The sequence below is a fragment of the Lotus japonicus genome, chromosome 5, assembly GCF_012489685.1.
Source record: "Lotus japonicus ecotype B-129 chromosome 5, LjGifu_v1.2".
NCBI classification, from domain to species: domain Eukaryota; kingdom Viridiplantae; phylum Streptophyta; class Magnoliopsida; order Fabales; family Fabaceae; genus Lotus; species Lotus japonicus.
In genome coordinates, this window is record NC_080045.1 from 52,521,839 (window position 1) to 52,544,889 (window position 23,051).

General features: G+C 35.7%; 3 protein-coding genes across 4 annotated transcripts; 2 read left to right on the forward strand and 1 right to left on the reverse strand.

Moving 5' to 3' along the window:
• The first annotated feature begins 4,064 nt into the window (after nt 1-4,064).
• Nucleotides 4,065-6,259, forward strand: LOC130719763 (protein FAR1-RELATED SEQUENCE 5-like). Its single transcript, XM_057570371.1, has 3 exons — nt 4,065-4,496; nt 5,197-6,187; nt 6,238-6,259. Exons 2-3 carry the CDS (start codon nt 5,208-5,210, stop codon nt 6,257-6,259), a joined length of 1,002 nt encoding a protein of 333 aa, XP_057426354.1. The 5' UTR covers nt 4,065-4,496; nt 5,197-5,207.
• On the forward strand, nt 6,246-8,164 carry LOC130718824 (protein FAR1-RELATED SEQUENCE 5-like). The gene is made up of 3 exons (XM_057569451.1): nt 6,246-7,463; nt 7,545-7,616; nt 7,709-8,164. Exons 1-3 carry the CDS (start codon nt 6,264-6,266, stop codon nt 7,970-7,972), a joined length of 1,536 nt encoding a protein of 511 aa, XP_057425434.1. The 5' UTR covers nt 6,246-6,263; the 3' UTR covers nt 7,973-8,164.
• Nucleotides 8,165-13,083: 4,919 nt separating this feature from the next.
• LOC130721387 (uncharacterized) lies at nt 13,084-16,117 on the reverse strand. Of its 2 annotated transcripts, XM_057572181.1 has the most exons (4): nt 15,783-16,117; nt 14,349-14,834; nt 13,591-14,251; nt 13,084-13,510 (listed from the first exon to the last, which is right to left on the reverse strand). In XM_057572181.1, the coding sequence occupies exons 2-3, from the start codon at nt 14,763-14,765 to the stop codon at nt 13,988-13,990; spliced, it is 681 nt and encodes a 226-aa protein (XP_057428164.1). In that variant the 5' UTR covers nt 14,766-14,834; nt 15,783-16,117; the 3' UTR covers nt 13,084-13,510; nt 13,591-13,987. The 2 variants fall into 2 exon arrangements, with proteins under 2 accessions (XP_057428164.1, XP_057428163.1); XM_057572180.1 differs by lacking the exon at nt 15,783-16,117 and having other exon boundaries at nt 14,349-15,160.
• Nucleotides 16,118-23,051: the final 6,934 nt, after the last annotated feature.

Sequence of the window (23,051 nt, forward strand, 5' to 3'; positions counted from 1 at the left end):
AGTAAGAAAAATAGTTTATTATTGAATATAGCGTCGGCGTAGCCGCTGACTTGTTGGAATTAAAATTAGATCTATCTGATGGTGAGTTTATCAGCAAAATTTACGTCTAATAGCGTTAGTTTCAACCGACGCTACTGTCACCAACCACCCCTAGTGTCAGCTATAACCAATGCTAATTTGAATTCGATCTTGTCCATTAATTGACCTAATGAAATCTACGCAAGATTCTCTTCATAATCTCTCTTTACTCACATAGACCCTCACTACTCCAAACCCTACCCTTCTCTCACCCTACCAATTGTCCCAACCTTTCTGCCGCCTGCCAAGCCAGCCACTGCCCCTCGATCCCTAACCAGCATCACCATCGTGGGTCACTCAAACCCTATATCTTACACCCCATCCCCCCACCCCTGCCCCTGCGCTGTCCAAGACATCGCTAACCTTATTGTCTCGACCTCAATGATGTAGCCCTACCCTCTTCTCCACTCCACTTCCCCTACCTGAACCTCCATCATCAGCTCCGGCCCCTCCTCAAATTATATCTCTCACCCCACTTGTTGCCACTGTCACCAGCCTAGCTTCCTTGTCGTTCGTGGTGTCTTTCATGTCTTTCAATATGAAGGTTACTTCTCCCAAAAATAAGATGAATGTGTTCATTTTCCCTAGGGAAACAACAATCATCACATTGGATGACATGAAAGGCATGTTGGTTTGCGGAAGTACTTAACTTGGACAAATCCGCTTAGGTAAATCCTTTTTGACACCGGTGATGTTAAATTGTTCTTCTTGTTTGAAATCTTGGTTGTTGTTGTTGAATTTGTTGGAGTTGTTGGATATTGTTTGCATTTGGATTTGTTGTTGTGGATATTTAGATGTTTTGTTGGCTGAAAATATTGTTATGATATTGTATATATGTAGAAATTTTGGAGTATGGAAAATGCTAATACATACTCCCTCCGTTCCAAAACTATTGTAGTTTTAACTTTTTTATTTTGTTCCAAAACCATTGTTGTTTTACATATCCAAAGCACTTTATCTCATTCTCTTCCATTCATGCCCTCATTTAATATTACATCACCCAAGTATCACCTCTTAATTCCACCAATCACAATTCTCACAAATTAGTTGACCAATGATTTTCATTCTCTCTCTTTCATATAACTCATATTAAATAAGGGTGTTTAAGTCAAATTATAACATCAATTAATGAATTCTTAATCTTTGTGCATAACCCTTAAACTACAATAGTTTTGGAACGGAGGGAGTATGATATTTCGTTCTTTTGTTAGCTTCTTGAGCACACTTGAATAGTTAGACATTCTTGGCAACAACGTCCATGTCAGGATGCTATCGATTTCAGATTGGGTCAGGACATTTATGATCCATCTTGAAATGTAGAGCAACCTGATCAGCTTTCATGACGCTAATGTAGCGTCATCCCACAAAACTGACGCTAAATAACTAACTTCAAGTCGTTCATTGGGAGCCACGATGCCAACATTATTTAAATTATGTGCATCTGCTTTTTCCTCATTGAGCAGTGCTATTGAGCACGAGAGAATTGTACATGAGAGTGCACGAGCATCATTTAGTGGCGGTTTCAAACCGCCACTAATTTTCGGTGCCAGGAAAAAAACACAAGTTGTAACAATTCTGGCGGTTTAAAACCGCCACTAATATTGGGTGCCAGAAAAAACGGCAAGCGTTACAAGTTTCTGGCGGTTTGAAACCGCCAGAAACTGTCTCGTGCACATTTCACCAAAAACTTGTCGTGCCCTTCAGCATTTTCCTTCCTCATTAGCACTTTTCTTGTATTGGAAGGAAAAATATAAACAGACATTTCGTACACACAACTTATAGAAAATTAGTTTGTGAAATATATAATTGGTGGTGCTAATTAGCTCTTTTCTTATAGTGGAAAAAAATATAGATTGACATTTCCTGCACACAATTTATAAAGGAAATTAGTTTGTGGAATATATTACTTTACATATGTGTAAGTGTGGTTTTAAATATATTGTCAGAAAATATTTGTTTTAACTTATGTAGAGTTTTGAGTTCGAGTCCCTATAAGAGTAGTTATATTAAGTACTTAGGGAGAGATTTGTCACATAATAGTTATACCTAACTTAAATATGATTGATTTAGTGAAAAACACATGTGATTCAAATGAAAACAAAAAAGAAGGTCACAATTAAAATTAATTTTCAGAATATACTTAATTTTTTAACTTTGAGAACTTAAGAAAGTCTGAAACCGCTAGAATTTACATGCATGCATGTGTCACCAGGTGTCGCGTGAACCACAATCTAATGTTCAAATAGTATGACTCAACTAGTCATCATTTCGGAGGATTTTAGCTAGGATGAGTCGCTTACTCATGCAGTCAAGGTGGGGAAGTTTTTTTATTAGTCATATGTAAAAATATGCATAGTTAATTAACTCATATGTACTGCCTCCGTTTTTTAATATGTGTCATAATGTGTAGTAACAATTGTATATAGCAACAGAGAAAGTATATATTACCATTGCCGAAGTAAACTAATTTGGTGAATACAATAAGTATGGAAACTTATTATGAGCATTGTTAGAAAATTAATCATCTTAACAGTATTCACTACTTAATTAATTTACTTTTATATATCATGTCATGATAACTCACATTAGTAATTTTCTCACCTGGACCATATGAATTATTACCCCACCACCACCACATATTTTACTTGTCTGTGCCGATATATATCTCGTGATTCCCAAGTCTAAGCAACAAATTTTTAATGGCAGGTGCGAGGTAAGTGAAAACCAACTAAGGTGCCAACCATGACTATCTTTATTGGCACTGCACGTGTGCTGACAGTGTGAAAGATGTGCATAATCATATAATGAAGACCTTAAGATAATGTAAAACAAATTGAGAAATATAGGAGTATTCCACTATATGTATAATTATGTTTTAGAAAATGGAGAAAGCAAAATTCCCATCACCTGGAGACACCAAAAGCCTTGAGAAGAATTTGATTGGATGTGAATGAACTTTTCACTGTACTAACAATCATAATAATTATTCAAATGCATGTTGGATGGAGACGTAATTAAAAGAGGGTAGGTAATTGAGGATGTGGGCTGTTCAAGATTGAATAATTATTTGTTCATGATTTAAATCCATATCTACCTTAATGATATAAGAAGGAAAGAGATATATAAATAAATAATATCATATGTGATGTGATATGAAATGTAGAGAAGTAAAAAGAAAAAAAAAAGTGAAAAGGAATTATATAAGTGAAATTAGAGTGTGAATGAATCATTACTAATTACTACTTCAACAAGATTTGGAGTTAAGTTTTTTATTTTGTGTGTTTGGAAATTGAAATTGATTTTTCCTGTAAAGTGATTACCTTTTTCCTTTGATTTCCATGCTGAATTGGATTCTAAAATTGACTGCTGTGGGTCACTGGTTAATTGGCAGACCTGACCCATTCATTTCTTTGTGTTACACTGTATGAACTTAATTACTCAAATAATGTACGAGGGAATATTTAAAGCATTGATTATTAGGACCCACAACAGGGTGTGATTCATAGTGAAAAAATTAATGGTTCTGGCTAGGACCGTTCATGGTTCGGTTCTTTGCTTGAACCGAACCGAACCGAACCTGAACCAAAATTTTGGTTTGAGAGAATCGAACCGAACCGATATAGTATGGTTCGAACCAAACTGAACCGGTTTCAAATTTTGGTTAACCAGTTCAGTAAAATATGCATATTATAGATGGTTCGAACCGAACTGAACCGATATACTATGGTTCGAACCGAACCGATATACTATGGTTCGAACCGAACCGAACCTGAATTGGTAGTTGATATTTTGGTTCGGTTACCGAACCAGTTTTTCAATTTAAGTTCGGTTCGGTTCTTAAAGGTTCGGTTCTTAAACGGTTCGGTTTTCAGTTCGGTTCTTGGTTAGCTTCGGTTCTCAGAGAACCATGAACAGTCCTAGTTCTGGCTAATATGCAATGGTGAATTCTGTGGTGCCTATGGCAAAGTATGGGTGTGGTGCCTCCTTGAGGTCTGTGCAATAGGAATGTGACATGTGGCCACTACTACATCTATTTTTTATTTTTCCATCTATTTTCAGCCTTTTTCCAATAAATCGAAAAAAATACCGAAATTAAAAATAGGAAGGTCCTTTTAGCAATTGTTTGAAACTTGGCTGTGGTAAAAATCTATCTACTGATTTTTACCATCATTGAAGATTGGAACTGATTCCTATTCAACCTCTCACTCTTCCACTCATCTTCAACCTCTCACTCTTCCACTCATCTTCAACTACTGCACTCATCTTCACCAGTGACGACAGAAATCATCCAAGAGACCATCACCTAATTCGCGTTGCCCTAATTTCTCTGCTCTCTACTACGTCAATCGGTGAAATCCTCGTTTCGATTCATCCTCCGTCTGCGTTCTCGTTCACCGGTCAAGATTCAAGATCTAAAGGTGTGTTTTTGAAAATATCTTCCATTATTTTGCAGTCGTGTTTGTGTGATTTTGGTGATTAGGGTTTAAAAGCTTTTGAGTCAATTTGTTTTCAAAAATACTGGGATTCATGTTTATTGTGCTTTTCGGGTTTAGGGTTTTATCGTCATAGTCTATGACAATCCAAATCCTTTCAAATTTTTTAAAACGCGATTTGTGTTTCTGTGATTTTGGGGATAAGGGTTTTAGGTTTGGAGACAATTAGAAATCGTTCTCTTGCAATACACCATGAGGCTTTCCCAAACTTAGCTTACTGAAAATTTAGTAAAACACTTCCATGTTCAAGTCTGAACAAATAAATCTGCTACTGCATTAGAGTTTCCCGTCAAATTTCAGGACTTTCTAATTGGATGAATCACCCTTTATAGTTAAAAAAAAATTCAATGTCATTTAGCAGAGTGGAGAAGTATGGTTAATAGATATAAATTAGGTACTGGGATTCATGCTTATTGTGCTTTATCGTCATATAGTCAATGTGAATCCAAATCCTTTCAAATTTCTCCATTTAGTAGTTCTTCATAGATGTGACTGCAAATTTGAATCTTTATGGTATTTAGGGTGTTTTGTTCTATATTGGTGTTGTTTCATTTAGTTGTTTTTTTGAGTTTCTTATTACAACCAAGAACTGAGAGCTGGGATTAATGTCTCTGTTTCATTTTAGGTTGTTCCAAAATGGCTGAAATTAATGAAGAGGCTCATGTGGACTTGTCTAATTCTGGAGGCATGAATGAGTCTCAGGATCTGAATGATATCTCAGATAATTCTGATGGAGATGATGTGGTCAATAATGATTCTTCCCAACAACAGTGCAAGCTAATTCCTGAGTTGACTATTGATGAAATTAGGGAGCTGGAGTTTTTGTCTGAGCAGGATGCCGTTGAGTTTTACCAGCACTATGCCCAGTTTAAAGGTTTTGGGGTTAGGAAGGATGATGTTCGGCGCAATCGAAAAGGTAATGTTGTTAGTCGCCAGCTTGTTTGTAATAGGGAAGGTGAGAGACATGAGAAGCATTTGAAAAAGGTTAGTCGAGTGAAAGAGGCTAAGCCAATTACCAGAGTATCATGCCAAGCTAAATTTCGTGTACGTTTCGAGGCAAACTCCAGCAAGTGGAAGGTTGTTTATTTTGAACCTGAGCACAATCATGAGTTGACACTGGCTAAGCAAGTTCATTTAATTCCGGCATTCAGGGGATTGACTAATGGTGATAAGGCTCAAGTTGACACACTAAAGCTCTATGGCGTGAGGAGTTGCAACATAATGGGTCTCATGATGGGACAAAAAGGAGGTCATGATTCAGTTGGTTTTTTGAAAAAGGACTTATACAACCATGTCGATAAGAATAAAAGGATCAGTTTAGGTGCTGGTGATGCTGCTGGTTCATTAAACTATTTTACGCGGAAAGGGGAGAAGGATCCGATGTTTTATTTCAGGTTCACGAGAACAAGTAATGATAATCTTGAAAATTTGTTCTGGTGTGATGGAACCAGTCGTCTTGACTACCAAGCTTTTGGAGATGTAATCGTGTTTGACAGCACTTACAAAAAGAACAAGTACAACAAGCCTGTTGTTATATTTTCTGGTTACAATCATCACAAGGAGACTACTATTTTTGCATGTGCATTGGTTTCTGATGAGACTGTGGATACTTACAAGTGGGTTTTACAAAGATTGGATGAAGCTATGTCTGGGAAGCATCCTAAAGATGTCGTGACAGATGGAGATAAAGCTATGCGTGAGGCAATTAAGGTAGTGTTTCCAAATTCAACCCACAGGCTTTGTGGATGGCACATTCAGCAAAATGCAGTTAAGAAAATTCATTTGCCTAAATTCTTAGATGACTTTGACTATTTGATCTTTGGTAATTTCAGTCCTCAGCGGTTTGAATCAAAGTGGGAGAGTATGATTGAAAAGTATGATCTTCGTGAGGACAAATGGATTAAACAAATGTATGAAACAAAGGAGATGTGGGCAACTGCATTTATGAGAGAGAGATTTTTTGCTGGAATTAGGACTACCTCGCTATGCGAAGGTATCAACTCTTTCATTAAGAAGTATGTGACGTGCAAAAATAGTATGCTGGATTTCATTTATAATTTTGAGAGAGCTGTGGAAGAGTATAGGCACAATGAGTTAGCCTCTGACTTTAGGTCATGTTATGGGGAGCCTGTGTTAACCACTGCTTTGAGTGGCATTGAACAAGGAGCTGCTAAACTGTTGACCAGAAATATGTTTAGGGAAGTTAGACATGTCATGGAACAAGCTTTGAGCCTTAACCTTGTTGAACGGTCCGAGGTGTGCAACACAGTAATGATAAAGCTGAGTGTATGTGGCAGATCCAGTTCTCAATTCTTGGTTGTTTATGATAAGAATCAGAGCACATTTGAGTGTGATTGTGGGCTATCTGATTTTAAGGGCATTCCTTGTTCTCACATCATATGTGCTATGAGGATTGAGGACTTCACCACATTTCCTGCATCTCTTGTTTCCAACCGGTGGTTGAAGACTGCGAAGGTGGATTACATACACACAATACCCTCCATTGAGCTTGATTCTGAAAAAGTGAAATTGTTGCGTAGAGGTGCCATTTCTGCTGCATGCAATTTTCTTAGTGAATATGCCGCTGATGATGCTACAGATTTTTCAGCCGTAATTGAGGATATATACAAACTGGTCTCGAAAGTTCAGAAACGTCGTCATCCGAAATCTACTGAAGGTAATTTATTTGTGATTCGTGACCCAGCTGTCGTGAGAACCCGAGGTGCACGAAAGAAGTTGAAGACTAAGAAGAAGAAAAGACTCTGTTCTAATTGCAGAAAGAGTGGCCACACAATCCGGACATGTCCTACATTGTTTGAGGGAGTCGGAGATGATGAAGTAGATGAAGGAGATTCATCTGTTGAGCTGGATGATGATAGCATTAATGAAAATGTAAGGCAATGTTGTTTCTTGTATTTGTCATTTTGTTATTATTGAAACATGATGTTTTGATTATTTTATTTGAAATTGCAGACTGTGGTGTCATTAGCAGGAGGAGATAATGGAGGTTCTACTTCAAGGCAAATAGGCACAGCCAAAAGAAAGGCAAGCGTAAACACACTGTTTATTGTTGCCTTGATTTATATTACATTTCTGTAATTGAATGAATAATAACTAATATTTGGGACAAACTTTAGGTTGGAGATAATGGCAATGTTGGTAGTGTTCAAGGTAATGAACGCGATGTTTTATCACCGTCAGCTGGTCCACAAATTGATGCTGCAGGTCCTACGCTGAATTTTGGGGACGGAATGAATATGTTCCCTCAATTTCCCCCACCTAGCCAGATTTTCCATTCGTTCCCGCCATATTCTTCTTTCCCTTCTTCCAGTGGAAGTCAGCAGTTTTTGTCCACTATTCATGAGGTTGAGAGGAGAGCAAAGATGGCAAAGAGGGATTAGTTTTGTCCAAATTACTGATATTGCAATGACTTATGTTAACTTCAAAAAGCAATGACTTATGTTTACCATATTTTGCATTATGTCATGTTTAAATGGGGCTTTGTTTATGTCCTGGATGATTTTGACTTATGGTGGTATTAGACAATCATTTTCCTTGAATCATGTTGCATTTTTTTTTGAACGAATTGAATCATGTTGCTACATAATGGATGATGTCATTGTTATTTTTTTCTAATAATTTTTTTTTTATCTGGAAAAAAAATTGAAAATAAGGCCAAGGTTTGATGTGGTGGATTCAAAGACAAGACCACCAACAACTATTAAATTAGACTAGCCACTGAACCAAAGCAACTTTATGTTGCTATCGTTGGAATTATTTTTGTTATTTTATTGATATAATAATAATTATAGGTATAGTACTAAAATTAACCAATAATGTCACATTGTTATTGAAAATTTGAAAGAAAAAAACTTAACTAATAGTTAAAAAAACTTTGATGGGTTGGATTTGAACTCAAGACCACCATATACCATTAATTCTTTCTTTCTTACCATTTGAGCTATAGTAGTAGTTTGAAAATGATATTGAAACTATTAATATTAAACAAATATTAATGTGCATATCGAAAGCAAGATTTTTAAATAGTATAAATTGACAAAAATATGCTCAGTGAGAATTGAACCAGAGATATCAAACAATGTGTTAGGGTATAATCACTAAGATCATGAATGTGACCCTAATGGGTCACGTTGAGGAATCTGTCGATGTGTTAGGGTTTAGCCACTAAGATCACCAATGAAAGTTGTATAATTAAGTTGTAGTTCTTCAAGTTAGCTTCGGGCCAAGTTAAAGGCTGCTTTCTCGAAAATGAAAGTTGTAGGTCTTCAGGTTAGATTTCCAAAGACATATTACGCGCCTCACAAAAACAATCACAACAACTAAGATGTGAGGAATCCGTCGATGTGTTGAGGAATTCGTCGATGTGTTAGGGTTTAGCCACTAAGATCACCAATGAAAGTTGTATAATTAAGTTGTAGTTCTTCAAGTTAGCTTCGGGCCAAGTTAAAGGCTGCTTTCTCGAAAATGAAAGTTGTAGGTCTTCAGGTTAGATTTCCAAAGACATATTACGCGCCTCACGTTGTGTTAGGGTTTAGCCACTAAGATCACCAATATGACCCTAATGGGTCACGTTGAGGAATCCGTCGATGTGTTAGGGTTTTGCCACTAAGATCACCAAAAACTGATCCTAATGGGTCAAGTTGAGGAATCTGTCGATGTGTTAGGACACCGTGATCATTCAAGGGACCCTGTTAAGGAATCCGTCGATGTGTTAGGGTTTAGCAACTAAGATCATGAATGTGACCCCACTGGGTCACGTTAAGGAATTCGTCAAGTGTTAGGGTTTAGCCACTAAGATCACCAATAAAAGTTGTAGAATCCGTCGATGTGTTAGGGTTTAGGAATCCGTAGATCACCAATAATCCCCTAATGGGTCACGTTGAGGAATCCGTCGATGTGTTAGGGTTTAGGAATCCGTCGATGTGTCACTTTGAGGAAAAAATTTGTGGGTGATGCAGCTATAATGAAAATATTTTAAGTTGTATAATAAGCAAATATTTTACGCTGGATAAGAAAAAAAAACGCTATATAAATAGAGATAAACGACTTTCAGGCAATGAAATTGGAAGCTGAAGAGGGTGGGGGGAGAGAGGCGTTTCAGAGTAGCTCTATCATTGGGACTTGTTGGGCAGATGATAATAATGGCGTCAGTTGATCTTCTCAATTCCACTATCAATTTCTCCTCATATATATGGCCTCCATTTATGATTGTTTCAACAAGGAAGAAGATAAACACTAGTTTCACACCATCAACAGATTGGAAGCCACCATGCGTGCAAAGGCAGCCCCCGGATTGCGACGAAGTCAGCGAAAGAGACGTCACCGGGAAATCGACTGCAACTCTGTCAATTCCCCGGACATGGCGAACCCATTTTTGATACTTCTGTCTTCCAGGTAACACTTCTGTGATGTTTTTGATTCCCATATATTGATTTGGGGTTTAAAATTTGTGTTCATGTTTGGGGTTAAAATTTCTGCTTTGCACCAGTTGTTGTATATTGATGTTCCTTTGCTGACTTATCTGACATGCTACATGTAGTGATAAGATTTCTCTGGAAGAAGTGCACATGAAACTCGCAGAAGATAAGCAAAAGCAAAAGGATAAGAAAAAAAAGGTTACAATTTCTGACCCATAAATGTGTTCAAATTTGCAATTTTTTAGAACTGGAATCCCTCCATGTTTTTTCATGATTCTTTATTCATTTTTTTTTAATCATTGTACCAGGAAGTTGTGGATGAAACTAAGTTCAATTTGATGGAGGCAAACATGAGAGCTGTCATGATGAGTATTGGGTGGTTGACCCAAACAGTGATGAAGTCCAACGATCTCGCCATTCGGAACACTTTGCCATCCCAATTTGAACCCTCTTCGTCAACTGTTTTTCAAAGCCCCATTGTACCTTCATGTAATACAATACCCACTGAGGTTGAAGAAATAATGACTAAGTTGATTGCACCTTCTGATGCAAACCCAATGACAACACCAATTGCTTATCTGCCAAGCCCCACGCCTGACTTGCCAACCCCAACTACAGATCTGCCAAGCCCAACTGCTGAACTGCCAACCCCAACTACAAATCTGCCAACCCCAACTGCTGAACTACCAACCCCAATTTTTGACATACCGGACCCAATTGGTGAAATACCTGAGAACCCAGCAATAACTGCTGGTACTTCTGACCCAGCTGCTGAAAAATATAAGCCTTTGGTGTGTCCTCCAAACCCCACCTCATTGGTTAGGCAACTCTTCTCCCAATCCCAAGTGAATTCTGACCTTGAGTCCTCCCCGTCGGTCTTGAATTGTCAAAATATAGCAGTACCATGCTATATTCCACCAGTAAGTTATGCTACTATGAAATTACAATGTTATTGTAACATGTATGATATAATTTAGGTGAAATTTATTTTATTATAATGTCTTCCTTGTTATTATGTTTTATGCAGTTTTTAACAAAAATATTCAAAGCATAACACACATATAAACTGTCATATGCTGAGACGGCCGTAGCATCATATGTCTTCAAGAAAACCAAAAAGGAAGATGATGCTTGGTAAGCCATTTATTATAACATAATTTTACTTAATTCTAAAAATGTAATACAAACTATTGCTCCAAAAAATGTTATTAACACTTGGTACATACTTGGCAGGAAGGAGAATTTGGTAAAGCCTAACATCCCATTCGCAGACGGCACCCGAGGTGTACTGCACAGCCTAATGCCAAAATAACACTTGACTAAGGATGTGATTAATTTGCTTGCTTGCATGTTGACTACAAGGGAGCGGTCATTTGCGCAGAATCCTGGAGTTTGGTTTTTACCAACAACTGTTTCGGTAATTACCTAAATCCCATAATTTTCAAATTAATTAATCAAAAACACATGCTGACCTTAATTTTTTTCCTTTAAATTTTAGCAAGCTGTATTGTCATGGACTCCTCATCCTGATTCTACCAAAACATTCTACAAAAGACACTTCATGGGGAAAATTGACTTGCTGTCAAAGGTATTTCTATAACTTTTGTTCAAAAATTTCCAATTCTAAAACAATGTTTTCTTAAAATATTGCTTTCATTTTTAGATGTTTGTACCTGTTAATGACGATAGCAAGCATTGGTATCTTCTGGTGGTGGACTTTAACAAAAAGGAAGTGGTCTATCTGGATAGCTTTCCGGATCAAGACAGAATGACAACCAGAATTAGACACACAAAACTGCTGGTATAAAAAAATTACTTATATCTGGTCAATTTTTCAATTCATGCGCTAACAATTTGTATTTTATGGGGCTGCTAGTGTCTTTATTTAGAGGAACTTCTGGCTGATGGCTCATTTTATATCTCCTCTGATACTCCAAAACCTATTGTCTCTGCATTCAAAGTGGTTGTTCCTAACGGAGGGAGGGTTCAACCCAATGATTCGTAAGTTATAATTTTGTTTACTTGACAAGTTAATCAAATATTAAAACTCTTAATTCATCTTTTTCTTGCTGTCATAGAAATGATTCTGGTGTATGGGTCGCCTCTTGGATGAACCAGATGGGAGGCAATGGGTACAATATCAAGGTAAGCCACATTGCAACTTCAAGATTTTTTTGTTCAAAATTAGGTTTTTGTTTACTGATTAATAAATTAATTTATTTCTTGTAGGTAGATAACTTCACGAGATTGAAGCTGGGTGTGGACCTTGTTTTGCATTCACATAACTTGCTTCAAGGACAGATGCTGACAAAGGCTTTAGATTATTACCAAAGGATCGTTGAAGCTTCAAAAAAGAAGAAAAAAGTGCCTCAAACTTGCTAAAATATCGTGTTATGTTGAAACTTTTTGTCTCGTTGATTTGGGTTTTGTCTCGTTGAAACTTGCGCAGTGTTAGACGCTTGTCATTGTAGCCATTTTGTTAAACTTTAAGCCAATTTTGATTTTGTATGCTGGATTTTGTTTTGGTGATCTTTCGATTTTAATACACTGCCTTTTGACTGTCTTTTGATGACATTGCCTTCCTACAGTTAATCTATTTTCATTAAATCAAAATTGTTAAGTCTTTTTTTACTTGATATTTCACTTTATGACAAGGCTGCTTACTACATGTTATGGTTTATTCTCGTTACTCTAGAAAAACAAGTGGACTTATGGTTTGTTTACACTTGATCTGAAAAAGAAAAGATTCAGAGAAATCACCTATCATTTTTCAATTAAGTGATTTGGCTTAAATTGATCCTAAACTTAAGTTGCGTTTCCAAAGTTTTTTTCCACAAACTTGTAGTATTATTAAGTGTTTCTAAAGACTTAAGTGATTCTAAACACTTAAGTTGCGTTTTGGCTGAAATTGATCCTAAACACTTAAGTTGCGTTTTGGCTTAAATTGATCCTAAACACTTAATTTTATTTTCCCTCTATCTTATCTAATTTTTTCCAAAGTTTTTTACAACAAAATAGACTACCAATTTGGCTTAAAAGAACTTAAGTTTCCAATTGCAAAACATGGGGCCAAAGCTTCAAAAAATACTACAAATGTCAATAGCTTAAACATAACAATCCAACCAATCTCACCACGTCTCATGTTTACTTCACATGGGACCAAAGCTTCAAAAAATACTACAAATGTCAATAGCTTAAACATAACAATCTAACCAATCTCACCACGTCTCATGTTTACTGTTTCACATAACCACATTTAATTCACTTATACAAAATTAATAGAATTGAAACAACCAATGAGACAACAACAATGATCAGATAGATTTGCTCCCTTCTCTTGTATTCAGCGATCAAAGCTTGTGTCCTCTCTAAGCCTTCAAAGTTATCCGCAATTGGTGCCACAACCGGTGCATTAGAATGCAAATTATGCACCACAGGAGCCACAGAGGTTTCAACAACACCTTGCCCAGGAGCATCAATCCAGTCAAAATACCCACATGCCTACAAATATTTAACATTACATAAGCTTAAAGTTCCTTGCATACAATACAATACAATAAAAGTAAAAAAAAAAATTATACCTGCAAAGGACACTTATAATATCTTCGTCCGTAGTTATCACTGGACCATGATGTCCTAATGACTGGAACAAGACCGCAGTTGCATAACCTTCCATCAGCATAAATATTTCTTCTTTGTGGTGAACAAAAAGATTGGGATGCCATAGATAATTTTCTACAAAATCTACTAATATAAAGTCAATAGATTGAAACCTTAAACATAATGACATTGCATCATCCATACAAAAGTTATAGACTGAAACCTTAAACATAATGACATTGCATCATCCATACAAAAGCATCCATAAACTGTAACAAACAAACATCATCCATACAAAAACAACCACAAAATTCATCATAAGCATTACAAAGTTCACACCAAACCACCAAAAGTTACATAACCAAGAACTTCGAAAATTCAACGCTGCTTCCTACGAATAATACTAACGTAAATCATATTATTAGCAACGCTATCTGGTCTAAAGTGCACGGTGTCCCCCCTCTTCAACTTGTTCTCCTTAACGAACTTATTCCAATCCTTCCCAATGTTGCAAGGAGTATCATCCTCTCCTGGATTCCTCCTTTTCAACTCACAAGCGTAGGTTCTACCCTCCGGGGTTTGTAGAACAACATGCTGCCAATTTGGCCTAACATGGTTCCGAACATACATCATGGGTAGTGACTGCAGAAAATAAAAAATACAGAATTGGATTAAATTTGAAATTTTCATTTGAGCAAAATGAACTTTTATACACTTCTTCATCTATTTTAGAACTTACCAAAGTCTGATCTCCTTTTGAATCTGATTTAGTAATCACCTTATCAAATGGGTGAAGAACCCTGTTCACACCATTTTCTTCCTCTCCTTCACTAACTTCCATAATTCCATCATCCTCCTCATCTTCTTCAGCATCCTCATCATCTCCCACTGGATCCTCATCATCCACAGCCTCCTCATCACCATCATCAATTACTATAGGTTGGCTTAGGGAAGTGCCAACACCATAGCTAATTTCTTTCAGGGTACCATCCAAAATCTTCACAATAAATGTGTTTTTTCCAAAATAGAAAAAATCACATAAGTGATTTTCTTTCAGGCCATATCTCCTTAAAAATTCAGCAACACATTCAAAAATCAAGCCCCCTAAGTTCCCAGCAAGTAACCTAAAAGAGAACTCCCCACCTACTGGATCCATAATGACAACACGATCCCCCAAGGCAGTTTTATGTTTCTCATAAAAATCACTCGGTACTTGCAGGTGCTCCTAAGAATTTACAAATAAACCTATTAAAACTTAAAAACAAAAGACTATACTACACAAATTCAAATTCAAATTAAAAAAAAAAAACAGGATTACCATTTTGGGGTCTAACTCTACACTGAAATCAGGCCAAGTAGAGGGTTTCAGAGCATACTTTTGGACAGGACTCATCTCTTCAAAAATACAGTAAATCAGTTAATAATCCACACATATAGATGTAAGTCAAAGCATTCCATGCATTCAACAACAACCATGCAAACTAAATTATATCTTCAAGTGTAGCCCTTTCTCTTTCAGTACAAAACTTAATACATGCATATGTTTAGGACAGGTAGAGGAAAAAATAGAGGGTAAATTTAACAAATAAAAAAAAAAAACTCATTTTTACAGTTATGTTCAGTACAAAACAATTCCAAACCCAAACTTGTAGCCTAAATAGAGGCTAAATTTAACATTCAAAACTCCTATTTCCAGTTCAGGCCAGATTCAATCACAAGAAAACCGTACATGCATATGTTCTTCATAATATAAACATGATCCACAATATAAGAATCAAAACTTTTTTCAGAGAAGCTTGGGGATGGAAACAAGGAGCATGAAAACATTTGTTCTTTCCAAACAACCAATTCAAGCAACCATGCAATCGGAAAAAAAATCAGGCCATCCAACAAATCATATGCAAAACGTCATGCAACAGCATAAAAATCATAACTTTTAAGCAGACAGTGAGTGAAAAAACGGTTGGGGATGGAAACGGGGTTGAATCAACTTCAAAGTTTCTCCAGCAAAAAAATCATTCAACGAAGGAAGCCATCAACATCAAAGTTTCCTTTGCATGATATACGGTGAAAAACAAAGATTTTTTCTCAAGGATTTAGCCGATCTTGACGAAAAAATCAAAACTTTTTAATTCAACTTGTTCAAAAGCGAGTGCATGTGAATGGAGCATACCTTGGTCGGTGAAACCGCGCCTTCCCGTCGTCGATCTCACAGAATCACCGTCGTTCTCGCCGGCGTCGTGCTTTCCGCCGCAGGACCTCAAAGAACCCTAGTCGTCTCTGCTAACTCTCTCTTTTTCTCTGAAACGTTTAGTATAGTGAATGAGGAAGGGAGGAGTATGGAGAATGATGAACAATTATGAATGTTTCAGTTTTCAAAAGAGAGGGAAACTGAACAGTCAAGTCAATTAATCTGAAAGGTTAAAAAAACTTACTTTAACCATGGTAACTGAATTAGGGAGGGACCAGTTTGCAATATAATTAACTTTATTTTTATTTTAAACGGTTTTTTCAAAATTATTTTCCACTAATTTAAAATCATTCCGGGAAAAAAAAAAAAAAGAAGCTCATTTAATACATAGCGGGTTCCTACTGGTCCAAGCACACAGAGGCACCACACCCTCATTTGAAGGGAGACACCACAGCAGGCACCATATGCAATACGTGTAGGGTATTGCACGGGTGCAACATAAGTATGAGCCGTTAGATTAGGGTGAGTCGGTGAGATGAGAAACCCAGCACGTGTTTGGACTGTTATTCATTATTTAAAGTTGTTTCAATATTAAATTGTTAATGACAATAAAGCCTTTATATCGTCACCCCTGCCAACTCTGGCCACCACCGTACAGATCGCCATCGCCGGTCACTCTGTAAGGTTGCTGATAACAAAGATTCACAGATCAACTAAGTATTTCTTCAACATCAACCATCATATTTAAATTAATTTGGGCTTCTTGTTCTTGATGAAAATTTGAGAAATTTGTGGTCTGGTTTTTCGTTTTTTTTTCCATGCCCATCATCACCAACCTCCCAAATCACATCAACATACAAGGAAAATGCAAGATCTTCAAGGAAATTGACGGAGAGAAAGCGATGACCAAAGAGCAATGAGAGATACAGATACAGATCAAGAGGGAGAGAAAGTGACAACGGGGTCTTCTTCCTCTCGCTGACAATGGTCACCATCGGACAAACCCCGCTTGACATGAAGGAAGCCAGAACACGACAACGACTAGATATCATTTCATTTCAGATCTGGAAATAAGCCAGCCACGATGGCTCCGTGGTGGTAGCAGACCAGATCGAGGACCTAAAGGTCGGATCTGAATCTCGCTAGCTCGACGGTGGCGCCATTGAATCCTCAGGGGGGCGTTCACTGAAATTCTACTTTCTGCAATCATGGCGACAATGCTGGTGACCTCCACCGGTGGGATGCTAATGATGTTGAACGAATCCCATCTCAACCCCTCACAACATTGTTGACAATAGAAAGCCCCAAATTGTGAATGAAAAGTTTCCAAATGTGAAAGAAAAGTGTGTAATCTTCAAGACTCATGAATGAGATTGAAGGAGAACAGAGTGAAAAGGGGAGAAGGGTGGAGAGAGAATGGAGAATGTTAAGGGGTGTTTTTGTAATCTTTTTTTTTTTTAATAGCAGGTCCATTTACCCACTGTTCTGAGTTATTTTTACTCTTGTATGGTGCAAGACTTAAGTTGCACTTGCACCATAGAGACCACCAAAATTAATGTCATAGTGAGTTTATGTCCTTGATCAACATTATCAATGTTGTTCTGCTTCCACAATACTTCCTCCGTTCCTATTTATCTGTTCAGGAAGAAAAGGTTCACACAAATTAAGGAAAGCAATTAATTGTGTTGATTTTCATAAAAGTATTATTTGTTTTCCTGTATCACCCTTTAGAATGTATTTTATCTTTCTTCAATTAGTTGTGTTGATAAGGGCATTTCTTGGAAAAACATCAATTAATGCTCTCTTGAAACTCTAAGTGGACAGTTATATAGGAACAAATTTTTTTTTTCAAAGTTGACAGTTAATAAGAACGAAGGAAGTAGTATTTAACACAGACTAGCTAGCTACGTGAGCTCTGTTTCTCTGCTTTCTTTTAGTCGTTGGCATTTTTGTTAACTTCTCTCAATTGTTAATGGTTGGAGTACCCATAGTACTCCCCTTAATATATATCATTTTTGTTTATTGAAAAACAACACAGACTAGCTAGCTATAGTTAGTGTCTTAGTGAAGTGAGAATAAACCAATATTGGACGCTTATCATTTTAGTATTTCGTAATTTTTTTAATTTTTTTTTTCAACTTAAACAAACTCACTTATAAGTTATAACAACATAACATATATAACATGTTGCGTCAAAAAAAAATATAAAACATGTTCAAATGTTTTTCATTTGCAACGATAATTGGAATTTCATTATGATTATGGACAGGGTTAATTACATCATCTAATATCCGAAATTAAATAAAAAGAACATGCAGAGTCATGAGCCAAATAGTTTCAATCTTTGCAAGCCCACATAGCTTGGATTGTCCATATTCATCATGCCTACTTCCCCCTCTTCATCTTCTGTCCCCATTACATCTTATCCTCTCTTCTATAGAAAGTACTAGTTTTTATACCAAGCCTACGAATCCAACCAAAATTATTTATAACTGAATTAATTGTCTCATCAATTTTATTTATCGATAACTCTTAAGACATAGAAGGACAACCATGTCTTGGAACTAATAGACCTTACTTTTCAAGTAATTAGACAGGAGAATAAGAAGGGGGGAGGGGGCTCTACCACGAGAGAAAGGTTCAAGTTATTGCTAGCATCTCTAATGACTCACAACAAAATATATATATATATATATATATATATATATATATATATATATATATATTGTTGTGTTTAATATTAATATTTTTAATTCAGGTGAAAATAGAAAAATAATATATTTGGACATCATTCTAATATAAAAAATCAACATTTAGTCTCTTCATTATGACATCATTGTTAAGTGAAGATTTAATTAACAAAAATTCAAGTATGTACGCCGTAAGGGCAATGCGGTTGGTGACTATCTTCCACGGCATGCTTCCTCATATCTGGGGTTTGTCTGGATTGAAGAAGTTACGCCTGAGGTTATTCCGCTTGTGGACATTGATGTTTTGGCTTTTATACCTAGTTCTACTTAATATATTTATGAGTTCCTTTCAAAAGAAAAGAAAAAAAGAAAAATTCAAGCCAACAATGTCTCGCATGTCTTGGGAGCTAACTTAATTGATAGCTTAATTACATGGCACTTTAGGACTTTAGGTATGTGGCAGCGGATTTGGCATTAAGATCTCAACAATGATATATATACACACCTCATTTTTTAAACACTTTATTTCCACCTATTTTTGTTTCTATCTCTCTCCTCTTATTATTTTTTTTATAGGCTCTCTCTCCTCTTATGATATCACACTTCATGCTTTCTTTCTCTTACTTTTTCTTTTCTTCCTATTTCTCTTTTCATTACACTTCTTACGTACACCTCAAAAAGAAGTGTGTAAGTAACATTATTGCATTGTTATGTTCTTATCAATACTAAAATATTAAAAAAATAGTGTTTTGATTATCAAAGAAAAATATAATGGTGGCTGTAGAAACTGCCACTAATGCACATAAAAAGAAACAATAATGATATACTCACTAGGGGTATAATCGGACCGGATTGGTTCGGAATCAGGGTGATAAAATGTCTGAACCAATCAAACATGTTCGGTTTGGGTTGGTTCGGATTTCATGATTTTTACTTCTAAATCTAAACCGAACCAATCCGATCTTCGGTTCGGATGGTCGGATTTAAAATTAAAAAAATATTATTTGGAAAATATGCATGAAAATTATTCTAAAAACGTGAAAAAATAGAAATAATCCAACATTTTCAAAGAACGGAATATTCGATACTGACATAATCCATATAATCTAAATAAAACTAACATCTCTAATACAAATATAAATATGTAATGTAATGGGCTGAAATTGTTTGAGCTTAATGTAAAAAATTCTCAATTCATTGGGTTGGTTCAGATTGATCGGTTTTTCAATCCCTAAATTCCATTCCCGAATCGATGGTGATCGAAAACAGTAAAATAAATACGAACCGAACCAATGATCCAATCCAACCCACCATAATGTGTTCGGTTCGGATCGGTTTAATCGGATTCGCAGATCAGACCATACCCGCTTACACCCCTAATACTCAGACCTCATTTTTACTCCCCTTCATTTTCACTTATTTTTATTTATATCTCTCTTCTCTTATCATCTATCACATCTTATATTTTTTCTCTCTTACTTTTTCCTTTCTTCCTATCTCTCTCTTCCTCCACCTCATTTTTAAGGTGTGAAATAATCATTATTCAAAAAGAAACTATTAGGAGTTTAAACCACCATAATGCCCAATGAAAGAAAATATAGTAGATTTGAACCACCGCTAATGCACAAATTTCAAATGTGATTAATTTCTTGTTAAACTTAAATAAGTTATTGTACTTAAGAAAAATTAAGTCTCATTTCGGATGTACCAAAAAGAAAAGAAAAATTAAGTCTTAAAAGTAGTACTATCATATCAGATTCAAAAATTTCAGAAATAAAGTATAATTAATTATTTTATATTTAAATGTATAAACAAGTACTTGAATCCAAATATTAATATTTTGTTTCAATTGATTTAAAAACTTTAGTCAAAAAGAAAATTAACAAAAGTTAATTGATAGGCTTCAAATATTTACAATGTTTTTTTTTAAAACAAAAGTTATATATATATAGATATAAAAGGTCGATAGTACAAATAATCATCCAATGCTACAAATTTAGCAGACGTTAAGACTGCTACCCAGTGATCATGAGAACAAGCTCAGATCAAAAAACTTTACAATGTTATATTTATCTATTTCATTTTTAACCAATATTATTTGAGGAAATTGCACCGACCTCTCGAAGGTTTATCGTTGTTGCATTGACTTTTCTTCTATTATTTCATATGACAGTAACGCTCTTACTTTATTGAGAACATTGCACTAACATTGTCTGAGATTTATTATCATTGCATCAACTTCCCCTTATAACACTCAACACCCCTATTTTTTTTCTAAATAATATATGAAAGAGGAGAGGTATGTACATTTTATAAACTAGAAGGGAGGTTATACAGTGCAATAATGACAAACCTAATAGGAGGTGAATGCAATTACCTCATGCTATATATATGACAATTATCTCTTTCCCGCTTCAAGGTCCTAAAGGGCAAGTAGACACAAGGGTAGCATTTGGTAGACAGGTTGGAACAGAAAGGAACGGGACAAATGAGTTATGTTCTGTGTTTGTCATACTTTTAAAATGGAACAGAACAATACAAAAAGCTCCAGGAATGGAACACTGTGGTTCCCTAAAAAAGGTGGAACGGAACGGAACAAAACGGAACATATTATTAAAAAAATTACAATGACAAAAATATACCCTCTAGGTTTTTTGCCCAGTAACGTTTCACTGTTTTGATTCTCATCGAGTTGTTCAACTCCTCTCATCTGCGGCTGCGCTTCCGTTTCCTCATTTCGTTCTTCTCATTTTTAAATTCCATCATTCATCATCAGATATGTATCCACATGATGTTATATACACCTTCCTTGCCTTTACTTTTTGGTTTTTACGTGATCATGTATTGACCCCATCTTTTCTTTCTTGACCACAACCCCATCTTTTCTTTCCACCTAATTTTTTTTGTTAGCAGCTAATCCCTTAGACTATTTCTGATCGGCAAATCATCCAGTAAAAATTAGGTTGAATTAGGTTGTTTTTGTTTATTCAAATTGAAAAATAAGAAGAAGAGACTGGTTGAACATGACAAGGGTGTATATGTAATTAATCACATGGTCTTGTTCAATCTATGTGCACCAAACATGAAACAGGACCTAATTGTTCTGTTCAGTGACATGTTTACCAAACACAATACAAAGAACATTACTGTCCTATTCCGTTCCGCTTCATCCTTTGTGTCCTGATAAAAAAAAAAGGGTAATAAAACAGATTGGATTGACAGAGTATTATTTACTTATTTTTTCACCATGATTATGACGATAATAATTGTTGCTTTGAACCTAAAACAAAATTCCAAAATACGTGCGTAGGGCTAGAAAAAAGTAAGGCCTAGAGGCTGCATTTTGTGATACTCATGTCCATTCCTTCGTTGCACGTTTATTTTTTGGGGTCCATAATGAAGTTGACATTATTGCATGTTATCTCATTTTCTTTTTCTTTCAAGTCTACGTGGCCCCGGACCCAAAACCGAAAAAACATTCAGCTGCGCGCATAATAATATGGAGTACTTCATTAAAGTGAAAAGGTTGATGTGATTGCATATATATGGAATAAGGGATATAGCCACTAATTAAGATTTATTTATTGGTGCATTATTATTTTCTCTGTGCCCTTTATTTAATTTTATCATTCTAATCAGAGATAGCTGCATGGCTAAATATAAGCCAAATAACACTTATATAAACCAAGGGTTACCATATCCTAAAGAAAGTAATACAACTACACATATAATTTAGCTCGTTTGCTCGAATTAACACGCTAGACATAGAAACAAAAATAAATATAAAAGCCAGAAACTTAAAAGCAAGAAAAAATTCACATGAGCATATGTGAAAAAATATGGCCCCGTTTGGGAAAATAAATTAATCAAGCGCTTACATAAGTTATTTTAAAAAATTTATTAAAATAAATTGAAAATAAGCTCAAAACAGCTCAGGTAGCTCATAAATTGTTTGCATAACTTCTCCCACAAACTGGCATAAGCGCTTATGCTATCAGATAAGTTCTCCTACACGGATAATCCAAATGCTTCAAAATTTTGTTTACACTTAGTGTGGATAGTTATTAAACTCATAAATTAAAAAGTAAAAATAAAAAATAGATAAATGAAAGAAAACTAATTATTCTTCAACTGGTTCTTTTGGGCTTTACATACTTCAAGCCCAATATCCCCCTCTACCATAGTTGTAGATGCCAGACAATTCCAACGGCAACCCAAGGTCCATATGGCCCATAACGCATTCAAAGATCAATTAAATTGACCCATATCTTAATCAGACTCAGCCTCAGCACATTTTTGGGCTTTACCAAATAAAGCAAAATATAATGCATACATCTTGAAATTGCAATGCAAAATTTAGAGTTAGGAGTAATGATATATACACACCTCATTTTTAAAACACTTCATTTCCACCTCTTTTTGTTTCTATCTCTCTCCTCTTATCATCTATCACATCTCATACTTTCTCTCCCTTACTTTTTCTTTTCTTCCTATCTCTCTCATCATTTCACCTCACACAAACATTATTCCAAAATTTAGGTGTACTAAACATAAAAAATAC

Coding starts and splice junctions, on each gene's coding strand:
- LOC130719763 (XM_057570371.1), top strand. CDS start 5,208: ATGGCTGAAATTAATGAAGAGGCTCATGTGGACTTGTCTAATTCTGGA. Junction 6,188..6,237: donor GAGACTGTGGATACTTACAA/GTGGGTTTTACA, acceptor AGCATCCTAAAG/ATGTCGTGACAGATGGAGAT.
- LOC130718824 (XM_057569451.1), top strand. CDS start 6,264: ATGCGTGAGGCAATTAAGGTAGTGTTTCCAAATTCAACCCACAGGCTT. Junction 7,464..7,544: donor ATGATAGCATTAATGAAAAT/GTAAGGCAATGT, acceptor TTGAAATTGCAG/ACTGTGGTGTCATTAGCAGG. Junction 7,617..7,708: donor TAGGCACAGCCAAAAGAAAG/GCAAGCGTAAAC, acceptor GACAAACTTTAG/GTTGGAGATAATGGCAATGT.
- LOC130721387 (XM_057572181.1), bottom strand. CDS start 14,765: ATGGATCCAGTAGGTGGGGAGTTCTCTTTTAGGTTACTTGCTGGGAAC. Junction 14,252..14,348: donor CAAAAGGAGATCAGACTTTG/GTAAGTTCTAAA, acceptor TATTTTCTGCAG/TCACTACCCATGATGTATGT.